This window comes from Orcinus orca, chromosome 5 (assembly GCF_937001465.1).
Source record: "Orcinus orca chromosome 5, mOrcOrc1.1, whole genome shotgun sequence".
In the NCBI taxonomy this organism is placed as follows: domain Eukaryota; kingdom Metazoa; phylum Chordata; class Mammalia; order Artiodactyla; family Delphinidae; genus Orcinus; species Orcinus orca.
In genome coordinates this window covers 80,637,745-80,653,574 of record NC_064563.1, presented here as the reverse complement: position 1 = coordinate 80,653,574, position 15,830 = coordinate 80,637,745, and the positions used below count along the sequence as shown (strand labels likewise).

The following is a 15,830-nucleotide window of genomic DNA, read 5'->3' as shown; positions in this document are numbered from 1 at the left end:
CCTGTTTTCCTCTCCTGTAACTGCAGAAGTGTTCACTTACTGCTTCTATCTCTTACCTTCACCAGTTATTCAACCTTTTGCTGTCTGAATTTTGCCTTCAGCCTCTCTTCTGAACCTATTTTATGAAGGGTCGAAACCATCTCTTAGTCAATAAATCTAATCTTTTTTTTTTTTTCTTTTTCAGTTCAGATTGTCTTTGGCCTGTCTACAGGCTTTGTAAGTCATGTCTTTCTTCTTGATGGTCTCCCCTTCCTAGGCTTCTGTGGCTCTTTCCTTTTCTGGTTGTTCTACATCTGTCTTCCCTGCCTCCTCTTCCTCCCTTTAAAGGTAGTGTTTACCAAGGATTTGCCCGTGGCCCACTTCTTTCATTGGTAATCTCATCCGAACCCGTCCCATCATATGCAGACCTCATCTGTTTCTCCAGCTCACTGCTTTTACATTCTTCAGTTGCTTATTAAACATGCCTCACCGTCACTTCAAGTTTGATATGTTTAAAATATCTCCATGCTCGATCAAACCTGAGTTTCTTCCACTGGGCCTGTTAATAGCACCCTTATCTGTCCAGTCACCCACACTTCAAACCTTGGCATTTTCCTTGATTTTCTCTCTTTTGTTTCCCACATCTAGTTAGTTGCCAAGCCTAATAGTTTTAGCCTCTGTGATCTCTCTCCCCTCTTTCTTCTTCTCTACTTCTACTGTCACTATCCTAATTTAGGTCCTCATTTCAGTAAGTCTTTTGCAATGACTCCCTCATGAACTTCCTGATACAGAATTGTAGAAAGAGCGTGGGCTTTTCAGACCCAAGTGCTAACTGTGAAGATGGCACTCACTAGCTGACTGGCTTAGAGCAAATTGTTTAACCTCAGTTTATAGATGAGAAGATTCAGACACAGAGAAGTTAGTCATTCTTTACCTCGTGAAGTACTCTGTTTTGAAGGATAAATGGGACAGTGTATACCTAGTGAGAAGGCACTAAAAAAATATTATTTATCTCTCCCTACTTTTAATCTCTTTACAACCCATTAACAGATTAATATTCTTTAAGCACAGCTTTAATCGTCAATCTCTTGCTCTTCCGTGTTTCCCCATTGTCTAATTTGCCCATAATTTTTAGCCTAGTATTTCAGACTGTTAATTTGCTTCAGCCTCCCTTTCTGACCTTATTTCTTCCTACTCTTATAAACATCTTTTTGAGCAAAACAAAACCAGTAGCAATGCCCCATAGCAAAGTGGTTAAGAGCATGAGTTCTAGAGTCAGGCTACCTAGATTTAAATCCCAGTTCCTTTACCCAATTTGGGCAAATTTCTCAATCTCCCTAAACCTTAGTCTCCTGTCTGAAAAAACTAGGATCAACTATACTGCCTACTGCATTGGGTTCTTGGAAGGATAAAATGAGATTATGTATATAAAGCAGTTGGTGCCTGGCACATTGAAAGCAGCCACTTTTAGAAGGATTAGTAGAAGGAGTAGCAGTAATAGTTTTTGTTGATGCTGTTATTATTTGCTTCTCCCATTTCCATCTCCAGGCTCTTCATATTCTTTTCTCTGCATGGAATGCAGTTCTTCCCATTTGTACCTGTCTAAATTTTAACCATCTTTAAAGATCTCCCTTGGTTCTTGTGTCACCACCTTTCCCCTAGTTATCTTTCCTTTTCAGAATTCTTTAACTCTTTTAGTTTAGAATACTTATTACTTTCATGTGCTTATCAGTCCATTTCCCTTTAAAAGACTAGAAGTGCCTTCAGGGCAGATTGTGTAATTCATTTCTTTTATCCTCTAAAACACACCATCTTACACAGAATCATGACAAAAAGTATTTGCTTAATAAATATATTAATTCACTATAACCAATAGCCCTTTTGTTCCAAAGGATTTACTCTTATTTCTTTAGGAATTTTTGTAAACTCTCCATTAATCGTTGGTACATGAAAACTTTAATTTTGTCATGAAAATGAAATTATTGGGCTCAAGGAGACTAATTAAAGACAAAGCATTGTAGCAGAAGACAATAATAGCAAAACAGGGCTTCCCTGGTGGCGCAGTGGTTGAGAGTCTGCCTGCCGATGCAGGGGACACGGGTTTGTGCCCCGGTCCGGGAAGATCCCACATGCCGTGGAGTGGCGAGGCCCGTGAGCCATGGCCGCTGAGCCTGTGCATCCGGAGCCTGTGCTCCACTACGGGAGAGACCACAACAGTGAGAGGCCTGCGTACACCAAAAAAATAAAAAATAAAAAAAATAATAGCAAAACAAAACAAAAACTGACCAGGTGACACTGTTTTGAATTCAACAAAATTATTTTTTTCTACATCGCCTCTTATTTCTTCATTTCTTACTGTTCCAAATCTGCTCTGTACCTAATAGTACCTATCATGATGCCAGATTGAGGTGTGAAGTAAGCATTTGTGGATAACAACTGATATAAAATCTGTTTTATGAAATAAAGAATATCATATAACATAATACATTAAAATGTGATTAAATATCTCGTTCAATTTGTTAAAATGAGAAAGTGTCACCCTCACATTCTGTGCAGATGGAGTTTTTTCTTAGTAAGCATTCCCACAGGTCTTAGGAAGTGGGTAGGGTGGGAGTGGGGGAATCTCCACTTGAGAATTTCCTTTCTCATGGTGATTTGGCACTTCTCCAGCCTGTCCTTCAGCATAATGTGTGCCTTGTCCTTGTTAAAGGAGGCTTGTCATTTGCTTTCATGTCTTTAAAAATATTTCTGGTCATTTGAAATAATTAATTTATAAATGGTTTACTATCATTATAAAGAGAGTGCTCCAAGGGCAAGAGGCAAGTGTTAGCAACTGAGTAAATATTTAATTTGTATAGACATATTATTTATTTCTTCAGTAGGTATTGATCAACACATTAAAATGGTAATATTTTTCTGTTCAAGAATGGCCGTTCCTTACTTGACCACAAAAGGCTATGGTTCTTCAAATGTAAAATAGATAGCTAGTGGGAAGCAGCCGCATAGCACAGGGAGATCAGCTCGGTGCTTTGTGACCACCTAGAGAGGTGGGATAGGGAGGGTGGGAGGGAGGGAGATGCAAGAGGGAAGAGATACGGGGACATATGTATATGTATAACTGATTCACTTTGTTATAGAGCAGAAACTGACACACCATTGTAAAGCAATTATACTCTAATAAAGATGTTAAAAAACAAAAATTATAATTATGTGACATGATAGAGGTGTTAGCTAACACTGTGATGGTCATATTGTAATATACAAATGTATCAAATCAACACATCGTACACCTTAAACTACACAGTGTTATATGTTATTCATATCTCAGTTTTTGGTATGAAAAAATTTTTGATTGAAACTTTATTGCAGCTTTATTGTAATAGTGTTTTACATCTTGATGTATATCTGTTCAGTTTTTTGTCTGTTTCTATGTATGCATGTATGTGTGTTTATATACATATAAAAGTGACATTATACCATACACACAAATATATATACTATAAATAAGTATGTTTTTTAAAAAAACTCATGATAACTGCATTAATTGTAATGAAAATGTAAATTAAAACTATGGTTAACTTCCAAGTTATATTAAAAAGAACGATAAGGATGGAGTGCTATCTGAATTCTCATTAAAAAATTTTTTTTCAAAAACCTATGGTTCTTAATTACAGTACAGAATATTGTTTGTTTTTTTTTGTAAGGTAAACTTGCTTTGTATACTTTAGAAATATTATTTCTATAATCTATTTAGTTATCAGGTGTCTTTATGCTTGAGGCCCTTGTTAAGGATCTCTTTTTTACTTAGAGCCCAGTTCCCCCTTACTACTCAGAGGGAGTGGGGAAGCATGGAGGGAGGGATGTAAAACATGACTAATTGATAGACCAGCTGGATAGATTTTCAAATTGCGAGATTTTTTTCTGTAGTGATAGAAAATTTGGTATCAGTACTTTACAAAGGCATTTAGTTTTTTGTTTTCATATTAAAATCTCAAGGAAATTGATTAGGAGACCAAGCAGTCAGCTCGGGCACAGAAGAAATTTAAGAAAACTCATCCTGTATTAGGTGGATTTTCTGCTGAACCTGGGGAATAAATACTTTTTTGCGACATGTGGGTTTTCGTGTTTTTATGAGTTGTTTAGGGAAGCTTTTCTGCTGTAATGCCTGAATATAAGTTGCAAAGATTTAAGCCCTTCCTTATATTAATGTTCCACCTCATTAACTTCATTGTTAGGGCTTTTACACTTCAGTGATTTAAATAAAATGATCTAAATGTAGCTCTGCTGTCCTCTCTTTCTCCCTTTTGAGGTCTAGATGATTATGTATTTAGTTTTGTGTTTTCATTTAGACTCTATAGTTAATTCTGTTAACCGCAAGATGATGAAGGGAAGCTGTTGTATATCTAAATATCTTATGCTGCAACTTTTTCAACTGTTGTTTTAGCTTTTTTACTTTCAAGTGGTCTTCAGAGACCAGGAACCTCATAACTATAAGAATCCATTCTACTGTAGAGTTCAGATTGGTGATTATAGATGAGCTTTCACATATATCCTGTGGTATTTATAGAGCTGGAACCCAAATAAGGAAGAGCTTTGCTTAAAAGCAAGCTATGTTTGTCCTTAAAAATGTTTTCTAAGCATTTTCAGAAAAAGTAGGAATTATAGTGAATTTCTGAGCAGACTCACCTTTGCAAATATTTGCAGCTACTTGTAAATGGTAGACATATTTCGGCATAAGGGTTTTTCCTATATGATTTACTGCCAGATATGAGGACACCTTAGCACTGTATACCCCAAATGCAAATTAGGTGTCTTTGTTAAAAGTGTAGAGAAAAAGAAGTTAATTTGAGTTCAGGGGAATTAAGCTGTCATGTCAGACATTTTGCATTTTAAAATTATTTAATTTCTAAGGTGCATTATTAAATAATTTTATGAAGATTCATCAGTATTTGACCCCTTTAAATTGAGCAGTGAATTTCATTTTACATACGTGTAGGTATTGACGTGAGATATTGATGTTTATTCCTAATCATTTCTTTTATTTTCCAGCTCACCAGCGACTGGAACCAGCAACTCTGTCAGGGATTGTGGCATTTATCCTTAGTCTTTTATGCGCAGCTCTGAATTTAATTCGAGGCTTTCATGCCATAGAAAGTCTCCTGCAGGTACTGTGCTATTTTTGCAATTTCAGGTGACTATGCCTTTTGATTCTACTTGTTACACAATTGATTTAAATTGATTTGGGTATTAGTACAACTTAAAATGCATGCTCAGATTTTGTATTCTTTATACCTACTCTAGTTTCCCCTTCCTCTAAAAATACTGATTTCTAGTTGACTTCTTTGACCTAATTAACACAATTTATTTATTATCTACTCTCCCAGGAGGTACTGTTTAGAGGTATTCTGGGGACACCAAGATACATGTGACGAGGGCCCTGCAGTCTCAGACCCTAGAGTTGAATTGGGGAGGCAAAGAAGTCCACACACAAATGTCAAGTACAGAAAGTTTGGAAGAGGAGTGGTCAGTGTGAGTCAGGATAGAAGAAAGCTCTGTGGTGAGGGAAACTCTGGGAGGGGTGAGCAGGACCTAGAAGGATCTGAGTGGACAGAGAGGAGTAGAAGAAAGAAGAGGGCATTCATGGGCAGGTTTTTGTCCTACCGCTGGGTATTCCTACCTAGTTATCTGCTCCTTTTCCTTTTTGACTGGTGGCTGCCTGTGAAATGACTAATTTCTTGAGATATTGCCAACTATTTTGTTTTCCAGAGGAGTTTCTTCCAGAGAGTAAAGCTATCAGAGTATACTTTTTCTCTTATTCTTTTTGTAAACTTTTGAAACTCCCTTTCTTAAAGTTAAGCACATCTCAGCCAGCCTTTCCGTGTTTCTACTCACTTTCCCTGAAGATTTTTTTGACACTCCCATGTTGTAAATTAGTTCTCTTTTTTTGGCCAGTATTAAGCCAAGAATATCATTTGTAAAAACCCAATCAAGACACCTTCTATTCTGTTTTTAAATAGCTGTTAGTTTGGGGGAATACTCAAGAGAGTGCCATTTTGAGTACCCTCTGAACGTCCTCAGCCATATGAAGCCAATAGCAGAGGACATCACAGGTTCCAGGCAGCTGAGTTTTGCCTGCAGGGGGTTGGGGGTCTTTTCATGACTTCCGAATTCCTCTCCCGAACATCCTGGGCATGCAGGTAAAGCCCCTCTTCCCTTTCAGGCACAGGACAGCTGGCTATTGTCTCTTGTCATTCCTGCCCCTGTTCCTTAGCCAGTTAGCTTTATTCCAGCAGGATTTCAATTTCGAGCTAAACAACCTGCCAAAAAGAAACAAAGGCAATTTGGAGACTGCTGACTGAAAATACTAATAAATAAGATCCTCTCTTGCCTTTTTTTTTTTTTAACTTGATGTAGTGGAAAGAACAGTAGCATAGGAGTGTGAAGAGTTTATTTTTGTTTGTGGAAGAGAGAGCGAGAGAGAGGGTTGGCTCCAGCTGAGCTACTGATTAGCTCGGTGACCTTGAGTAACTCACCTTACTTTCTGGTCCTCAGTTTTATTGCTTATAAAATGAAGGAGAAAGGTGGATTTGATGAGTATTTCTCTAAGAATAGGACACATTTACACCTGGTTACACAATAGATGACTTTAGGTGGTAGAGAGAGAAACATTTTTAATTTTAAGAGTTATGTATTTAATGTATATTAATGTATAGTGTCTGTGTTTGGTAAGGGCTACTAGTTTCTATTAATGGTAGAGATATGAAAATTTCCTTTTAAAAGAAATTAATTTTAATAAAAGTCACCTTTATGACATATCTTAATAAATAATGGTATAATTAGTATTTAGAATTGTCAAAAATTATGAAGGTGGTTCTGTGAGGTTAAAATTTCATTGTTAAAATAATTCTCTGGTTGTTTGAAATTGGCAAACTAATAAAGGGAGGGAGCAGGCCTGGGTAGAGGAAAGGAGAGCTTTACCATCCCTGACTTAGAAGACAGTCCATAAGTTGCAGAACCTGGGGTTTAGTCTGCATGGTTTTTAAGTTAAAATTCAGGCAAGCCTGTCATATCTCACAATTTTTTCAGGCACTTATATCCTATCCTTCCTCTTCCTGGACTGATTCTTTCCTCTGATTCACAACTTCAAAACTAAGCAAGTAGTATAGAACGGATGAACAACAAGGTCCTACTGTATAGCACAGGGAACTATATTCAATATCCTGTGATAAACCATAGTGGAAAATAATATTTTTAAAGTGTATGTATATGTATATCTGAATCACTTAGCTGTACAGCAGAAATTAATGCAACATTGTAAATCAACTATACTTCAGTAAAATAAATTTTTTAAAAAACTAAGCAAGTAGTATAAACTACAGCTTTTCATGGCTTTTGAGCTGTTATCCCCGACTAATGCCTGCCTTGATTCCTAAGTGTTTCATGTTCTCCCTCTGATCAGTAATGTCTTTGCCTCATCACAGTTGAGATTTTCAGAAGAATAGTAATATGATTAAACTACTGCTTATGTGTAACTGACTGATAGCTCTGAGACTTCTCAGCCTACTTATATTTTAAAAAGACAACATTACAAACCAGTATCTCTCATGAACATAGAAGCAAAAGCCCTCAACAAAATATTAGCACATTGAATCCAACAATGTATTAGAAGTATTATACACTACAACCAAGTGGGTTTTATTCCAGCTTTGCAAGGCTGATTCAACATTTGAAAATCAGTTAATACAATCTATCACATCAACAGCTAAAGAAGAAAAATCATATGGTCATATCATGCTTTTTTGTCAGAAAAAGCATTTGGGGGCTTCCCTGGTGGCGCAGTGGTTAAGTATCCGCCTGCCAATGCAGGGGACACGGGTTCAGGCCTTGGTCTGGGAGGATTCCCACATGCCGCAGAGCAACTAAGTCCATGCACCATAACTACTGAGCCTGTGCTCTGGAGTCCGCATGCTACAGCTACTGAGGCCCACGCTCCTGGAGCCCGTGCTCCGCAGCAAGAGAGGCTGCCGCAATGAGAGGCCTGCGCACCGCAGCGAGGAGTGGCCCCTGCTCGCTGCAACTGGAGAAGGCCCGCGCGCAGCAACGAAGACCCAATGCAGCCCAAAATAAATAAATTAAATAAAATAAATTAACAAAAAGAAAAAGCATTTGACAAAATCATGATAAAACTCACAGCAAACTAGGAATAAAGGGGAACTTCCTTAACTTGATAAGGAATATCTACAGAAACCCTACAGCTAACATCATGAATGATGAGAAAGTACATGTTGTCTTCCTAAGATCGGGAACAAGACAAGGATGTCCCCTATCACCACTCCTATTCAACATTGGAAGACCTAGTGAATGCAATAAGACAAAGAAAACAAAAAGTATACAGTTTGGGAAGGAGGAAATACAGCTGCCTTTATTCATAGATGGCATGATTATTTATATAGAAAATCCCAAAGAATCAACAAACTCCTAGAACTAATAAGTGATTGTAGCAAGGCCACAGGATCCAAAGTTAATGCATAAATGTCAATTGCTTTCTTATATATCAGCAAGGAACAATTGAAATTTGAAATTAAAATTACAATTCCATTTATATTGGCACCCCCCCCCAAAATGAGACACTTAAGAATAAATCTAGCAAAATACATAGAAGATCTATATGGGGAAACCATAAAACTCTGATAAAAGAAGTAAAAGAAGGGCTACCATGTTCATGGATAGGAAGACTCAAAATTGTTAGGGTGTTGGTTCTTCTCAACTTGATCTGTAGATTCAACACAATCCCAATCAAAATCCCAGCAATTTATTTTGTAGATATTTGCAAAGTGATTTTAAAGTTTATATGGAAAGGCAGAAGGCCCAGAATAACCAACACAATACTGAAGAAAACAAAGAGAACTGATGCTATCCAATCTCAAGACTTACTGTTAAGCTATAATTAAGACAGTGTGCTACTGGCAAAAGAACAGACAAATAATTTAGTCAATGGAACAGAATAGAGAGCCTAGAAATAGACCCACACAAATATAATCAACTGATCTTTGACAAAGCAACTAAAGCAATTCAGTGGAGAAAATTTTCTTTTCAATGAATGGTGCTGGACAGCTGCACATCCACATGCAAAAAAAAAAAAAAGTTGGACACAGATCTTACACCTTGGACAAAAAAGTTAACTCAAAATGGATCACAGACCTAAATATAAAACAAAACTATAAAACTTATAAAAGGTAACAGGAGAAAACCTAGGTGACCATGGGTGTGGTGATGAATTTTTAGATCAATAACAAAAGCATGATCCATGAGAGAAAAAAATGGTAAGTTGGACTCAATTTTAAAACTGCAAAGGACATTTTTAAGGGAATGAAAAAGATAAGCCATAAGCTAGAAGAAAGTATTAAAATATTTGCAAAACACATCTGACAAGGGCTTGTATCTAAAATATACAAAGAACTCTAAAACTGAAGAAAGCAAACAACCCAATTAAATGGGCTAAAGAACTGAACAGACACCTTAACAAAGTAGATACACAAGAGGCAAATAAGCATATACAAAGATGCTCAACATCATATGTCACTAAGAAAATGAACATTGAAACAGCAGTAACACACCACTAAACATCTATTAGAATGGCAAAATCCAAAAAACTGACAATACCAAATGCTGATGAGGAAATGGAACAGTAGGAGCTCTCACTCATTGCTGATGGGCAGTCAAAATGGTACAGTCACTTTGGAAGACAGTTTGGCTGTTTCACACAAAGCTGAACATAGACTTACCGTATGAGCTAGCAGTCATGCTTCTAGGTATTATATACCCAAATGAGGAGAAAACTTACATCCACACAAAAACTTGTTCATGAATGTGTGTATCAGCTTTATTTGTAATTTCAAAAAGCTGGATGCAATTAAGATGCCTTTCAAAAGGTGAATGGATAGGGACTTCCCTGATGGTCCAGTGGTTAAGACTCTGTGCTTCCAATGTAGGGGGCATGGGCTCAATCCCTGGTCGGGGAACTAAGGTCCCACATGCCATGTGGCATGGCCAAAAGAAAAAAAAAAAAAAGCAGAATACACCCAAATAAATCCATCATTAAAAAAAAAAGTGAATGGATAAACAAACTTCAGCAATCCGTACAATGGAATATTATTCAGTAATATATAAAAAGAAGTGAGCTATCAAGCCAGAAAAAGACATGGCTAAACCTTAAGTTCATATTGCTTAATGAAAGAAGCCAGTTTGAAAAAACTATATACTATATGATTCCAACTGTATGACATTTTGAAAAAGGCAAAACTCTAAAGACAGTAAATGAAAAGATTTGGAGGGAGAGAGGAAGGGATAAATAGTAGGAGCGTGAGATTTCTAGGGCAGTGAGTCTGTTCTGTACGTTACTGTAATAGTGGTTATGTCATTATGCATTTGTCAAAACCGATAGAATGTACAACACAAAGAGTGGGCCCTAATGTAAACCATGGACTTTAATAATAGTATGTCACTATTGGCTCATCGGTTGTACCCCCTTAATGCAAGATGTTAATGATAGAGGAAACTGGGTAGGGGAAAAATGGTTATATGGGAACTCTGTACTATCTGCTTCATTTACTGTAAACCTAAAACTGCTCTAAAGATAGCAGTCTATTCACACGTACGAATGTACACACACACACACACACACACACACACACACACACATGCTTCTTGCCTCTGTCTTAGAGTCTACAATTTCTGTAGAAGCTTCAAGGGTTTTTTTGTTTGTTTGTTTTAAATAGTTCCTTAAAACTGGTGGTAGGGCGTGAAAGCAGCATGGGGTACATTTTGAATGGGGAAAAGGTTAGAGTGGTCTTTTTCATAGTAAAAGTAGTAGATCATTTATAATTTGGGCACTCTCTGGATGCTTGTATCTTTGAAGATGTGTCTTTCTGATGGTTGATACGGAATTCTTTCTTTTTCACTGTCATCCTAGACTAAATTCACCCCAACAGCACTGCTTTCTCACTTGACCCAGGGAACTGTAAATTGGTCCATATGGGATTTTTAGCTATCTGGGAACTAGGGACACCTGGTTATTCTGTTCTCTTAGCATTGTTTTAAATCTTTGTTCTGCCATAACCCACATACACTCATCAACTCATCAACAGTTGAGGTTCCTAAAACAGTGATGCTTTAAGAGAGCAGTGAGGAAACAAGAGTGCAAAGTTGGGGGAATGTAGTCCACAGGTACTTTGTCACTCATAGGTAGTTTTAAGGTATTTTCCAGCAAATTCTGATCCTCTCACCTAAATGAGAAATACTGCTTTTGGAAATTCACTGGACCAAAAGTAGAGATCCCATTGTTCCAGTTATTGGGGATTTTACATCTGCATAGAGATAATGTTCTGGTAAGTGACTGGTGCTTGGAGATATGTTTCCCTGTCTTGTTATGAGAATAATGAGGGAGTACTATGTAGTGTTGGATTCCGTGTCCTAAAAGATGGAATGGACCATAGGCAGACAAATGGAGATGAATGTCAGAATGCAGAGGGCACTGTGATAAACTTAGACCTCTTAGCAGGATAGGATTAGGGGTGCAAGCTAGATTAATTTCAGTGAGTACATCCTTTATAGCTTGAATTAACCTGAAAAAAAATATACACAAAATTAGGGGCCTGAGTTCTCTCCCTTTTAATTTTCCCGCATTAGCACCTATTTTATCATTGTTCATGACTTGTACTGGTTAAAAGGTCCTTTTTATTCTCACTAAAGACATTGAACTTAAGACATACTCTTAGCCTTCTCTCTGGTTCATCATTGTACTTTGTGTTAGGAATAATCTCTAGAGTCGCTGGTTAATTTTTGGTCAGTAAAGTAGATCTTTTTGAGGTAGTCTGCTGTGTAGACTTGAATGCAAAATTCAGGACATGGGGCTTAAACTTTTATCTGTTCTGAAGTTACCTGTATTGGTGTTAACTCAGATAGATCATGGTGGTGATAGAGGAGGTGGAAAGACAGTACCTAAATTAAGTGGCCTCAACATTTCTTTAATACTTGATTTAAGAGCAAAGGATTTATTTGGGGATCATATTTTTAGATCTAGCTGAAAGTGTGTAGTGTATCTCCTGAGTGTGAGCAATATATCGATATTAATTTAAAGTTTGCTTTCTTGGGGCTTCCCTGGTGGAGCAGTGGTTGAGAGTCCACCTGCCGATGCAGGGGACGCGGGTTCGTGCCCCAGTCCAGGAATATCCCACATTGCCGCGAAGCGGCTGGGCCCGTGAGCCATGGCCGCTGAGCCTGCGCGTCCGGAGGCTGTGCTCCGCAATGGGAGAGGCCACAACAGTGAGAGGCCCACGTACCGCAAAAAAAAAAAAAAAAAAAATTAAAGTTTGCTTTCTTAAGGCTGTGAATTCTAAATACTCTTCTTGAATGCTAAAAATGATTGCCACGTTTATCTTCTAGTATGTAGCTTGGTGCCTGAGGCATGTTTAAATTTCAGAACCCACGTGAACCAACATACCTGTATAACGCTGGTTGAAGATTCAGCACAAGTTTGTTTCTTCTAGATTAATAACTGCCTCTTAGGGTGATAAGGAGGGATTTATTAAAATGTGTAGTACTGAAGTTTTTCTTTGGTATCTTGAGTTCAGACTGAGGAGGTTTAGGATGAATACAGTTTTTTTTATTAAGTTGGTGAATTTGATTTGGTGTTCACAGTAATGTGTAAATTAGATTATTTTCACTCATTTCCATACTTTGTTCTGAGTTTAGAGATGTTAATAAGTTTATTGTGAATTGACACCTCACAAATGTATGAGCTTTTATCACATTGGGTTTATTTTTCCTGTGTTCCTTTAAGGATCAGCCTTGAAGCAATGATCTTAATTAAGCTGATGCCAACCTAGAAGTAATTCGCACATGGTACATTAGGAAAAAATATGAGTATTCTGATACAGCAGTAGAAATGCTGACCTGGAAGTCAGAATACCTGGATCCCCTCTGCCAGTTAACTAACTTTGTGACCTTGGATTGGTTATTTTACCTTCTTGGAGCTCATTTTCCTATTCTGCATGAGGAAAGTTTTAGACTACATAGGCTCAAGGACCACTTCAGTACTAAGGTGCTAACTCTCTGATTCTAAAATTGTTTGTAATGGATACTACAACTAAAAGTAATCAACTTCTTTTATTCCTTGAGTTCTTTATTTCCAGTAGATTTGTTACTACCTTTTAAAGAAATTACATACCTAGTAAAGCTCACTGGAAGTTTGGATTTATTTAGTAGCGTAATATCTATGCTAAGATGCATTGCTTGCTTTCTTCTGAAAAAATAAATGTATTTTTCCTGAGTTCTATGCTCATTGTTAACGAATTGGGGGAAAATGTATAAAGAAGAAAAGAAAAATCCCAAATTTTCTTATTTTATTAATATATACCATATATATACATATCATATCCATTATGTAACTTTGTGTCCTTTTTTTCACCTAAGATTAAAAAGTGAATTTTTCCCAATTATTACAAACATTTAAATAGTATCATTCTAATACATTTGTATGGCTATTATATGAAGCTTCTGCTTACCTCTTTATCATCACCTTAAAAAAAAATTCTTTATTTGTTATTTTTCAAGCAATGTTGGTAATCTAGCATCCTCTGAAGGTGAATGTGATTTTTAAAAATTTGAACTCCTGGGCTTCCCTGGTGGCGCAGTGGTTGAGAGTCCACCTGCCGATGCAGGGGGCACGGGTTCGTGCCCCGGTCCGGGAAGATCCCACATGCCGCAGAGCGGCTGGGCCCGTGAGCCATGGCCGCTGAGCCTGTGCGTCCGGAGCCTGTGCTCCGCAACGGGAGAGGCCACAACAGTGAGAGGCCTGCGTACCGCAAAAAAAAAAAAAAAAAAAAAAAAAAAAAAAATTTGAACTCCTTACCTTAGCCCTTCCTTCCCCACCCCACCTTTATCCCTTCTCGTGTCGACCCTGCACCCACCCCACTCCCACTTCTGTCCATTCTCTAAATCTCTGCCCCATGTTTCCTCAACCTCTAGCTATTCATCTGTTTTTCATCTGCTTCCTCTCTACTGGCTCTGTTCTCTCAGCTCATAAATATGTTATAGCCTGCTGATCTTTAAAAAACGAACAAAAAACCCTAAAAAAAAACCTCTTGATGCATGCTCCCTTCTAATATTTTGAAAGCATAGACTATGCCTGTTGCCCCCGTTCCCTTACCTCTGTTCTCTTAGTTTACTGTGATCTCTTTCCACCCTCATAATTCTTTCAAACATCGACCATTAAGTTCACCAGTGTCTTTCTGGTTGCCAAATATTGCAGCCACTCTTGAGGCCTTGTTTGATGTTTCCTCTCTGTCTCATCTCACACACTGTTCAGTTCTTCCTTTTGAAAATAACTCATTGTTTAAATTCAAAAATAATGCTTATTTTAGAAAACTTAGAAGCAAGTGAAACAGATCACTATTAATAGTTTGATGTGTTACTTTATTCTTCTTGACATTATCTCATTCCTTCAGTTCTGTGAAACAATTTTCTCCTGTTGTATTTTTTTCTATCTCTTCTTGTTCCTCAGTTTATTTGGTAAACTTTCTTCCTCCACCTCTCCTTTAAATAGTAGCATTTGTGTCATGTCCTGGGCTTTATATTCTTCTAACTCTATACCTTCTCTTTGGATATTTTCATAACTTAAAGAGTTAATACATGTATATCCACAAATATCCACAGTCACGCATACACACAGTAAAATGTGTAGATGGTAAATTTCAAAGCCTTTAATTTTCACAGTAAGTAATTCTCTTCCCATTTCTGCTCCCCAGAGTCAACCACTGGTGTATCCTTCTAGAGCGATTATGTGCATATGCTAATACATATGTATTTCTATATTTACTTACATAATTATTCTTTTAAAATTATTCCTTTATAAATGGCAGTATACTGTTCATAGTGATTTGCATCTTTTTCCACCTGACAATGTGTAGATCATTTCATAGCAGTATATAGAGATTCTTTTTGGTGACTGCATAGCATTTTTATTTTCATTTGTATCCCTGTTTTCCCCCACCACACAACATTTTATTTTGAAAGAATTTAAACCTACAGAAAGTTTTTTAAAAAAAATACAATTAACATCTACCTGTATACATACCTACCTTTCTTTCTTCTTTTATCTCTTTATTTTCTTTTTTTTCTGAATCATTGGAAAGTAAAATTGTAGGTATTATGACATTTTATTCCAAAATTATTCAATATGTCTGTCTTAAGGACTAGGACATTCTCCTGCATAATCACAATACCATTCTTTTTTTTTTTTTTTTTTTTAATTTAATTTTATTTATTTATTTTGCGGTACGCAGGCCTCTCACTGCTGTGGCCTCTCCCGTTGCGGAGCACAGGCTCCAGACGCGCAGGCTCAGCGGCCATGGCTCACGGGCCCAGCCGCTCCGCGGCACGCGGGATCCTCCCAGACCAGGGCACGAACCCGCGTCCCCTGCATCGGCAGGCGGACTCTCAACCACTGTGCCACCAGGGAAGCCCCCACAATACCATTCTTACACCAAAGACATTGAAGATCAGTGCAGTATTAGCTAATATAAAATCTATATTCAAATTTCACAATTCAAAATTGACCCCGAATGTCCTTTATATATACTTTTTTCTCTCTCCAATCTATCAGCCAATCAAGAATTAAGCTTTGCATTCTGTTGTCATAGTCCTTTATTTCATTTAACTACTATTTAAATATATGACAACTAAACTAGAGCTCTAGGTTAAACTGTTCCCTGAAGCTGACTTAAATGTCTACTAAACATAATTATTTGGATATGTCACTAGCAACTCCAAAATACCTTGTCCAAAATGAA

At 37.3% G+C, this 15,830-nt stretch overlaps 1 protein-coding gene across 5 annotated transcripts in view; it reads left to right on the top strand.

Moving 5' to 3' along the window:
* The window catches only part of SEC22A (SEC22 homolog A, vesicle trafficking protein), a 74,759-nt gene that overhangs the window by 41,084 nt on the left and 17,845 nt on the right, over positions 1–15,830 (top strand). For 4 of the 5 annotated variants that reach the window (XM_004278572.4, XM_033403375.2, XM_049710445.1 and 1 more), the window contains exon 5: positions 5,029–5,144. In XM_004278572.4, the coding sequence (XP_004278620.1) occupies positions 5,029–5,144 (116 nt within the window). Of the gene's footprint in view, positions 1–5,028; positions 5,171–15,830 lie in introns of all 5 variants that reach the window. The other variant, XM_049710446.1, reaches the window with a different exon arrangement.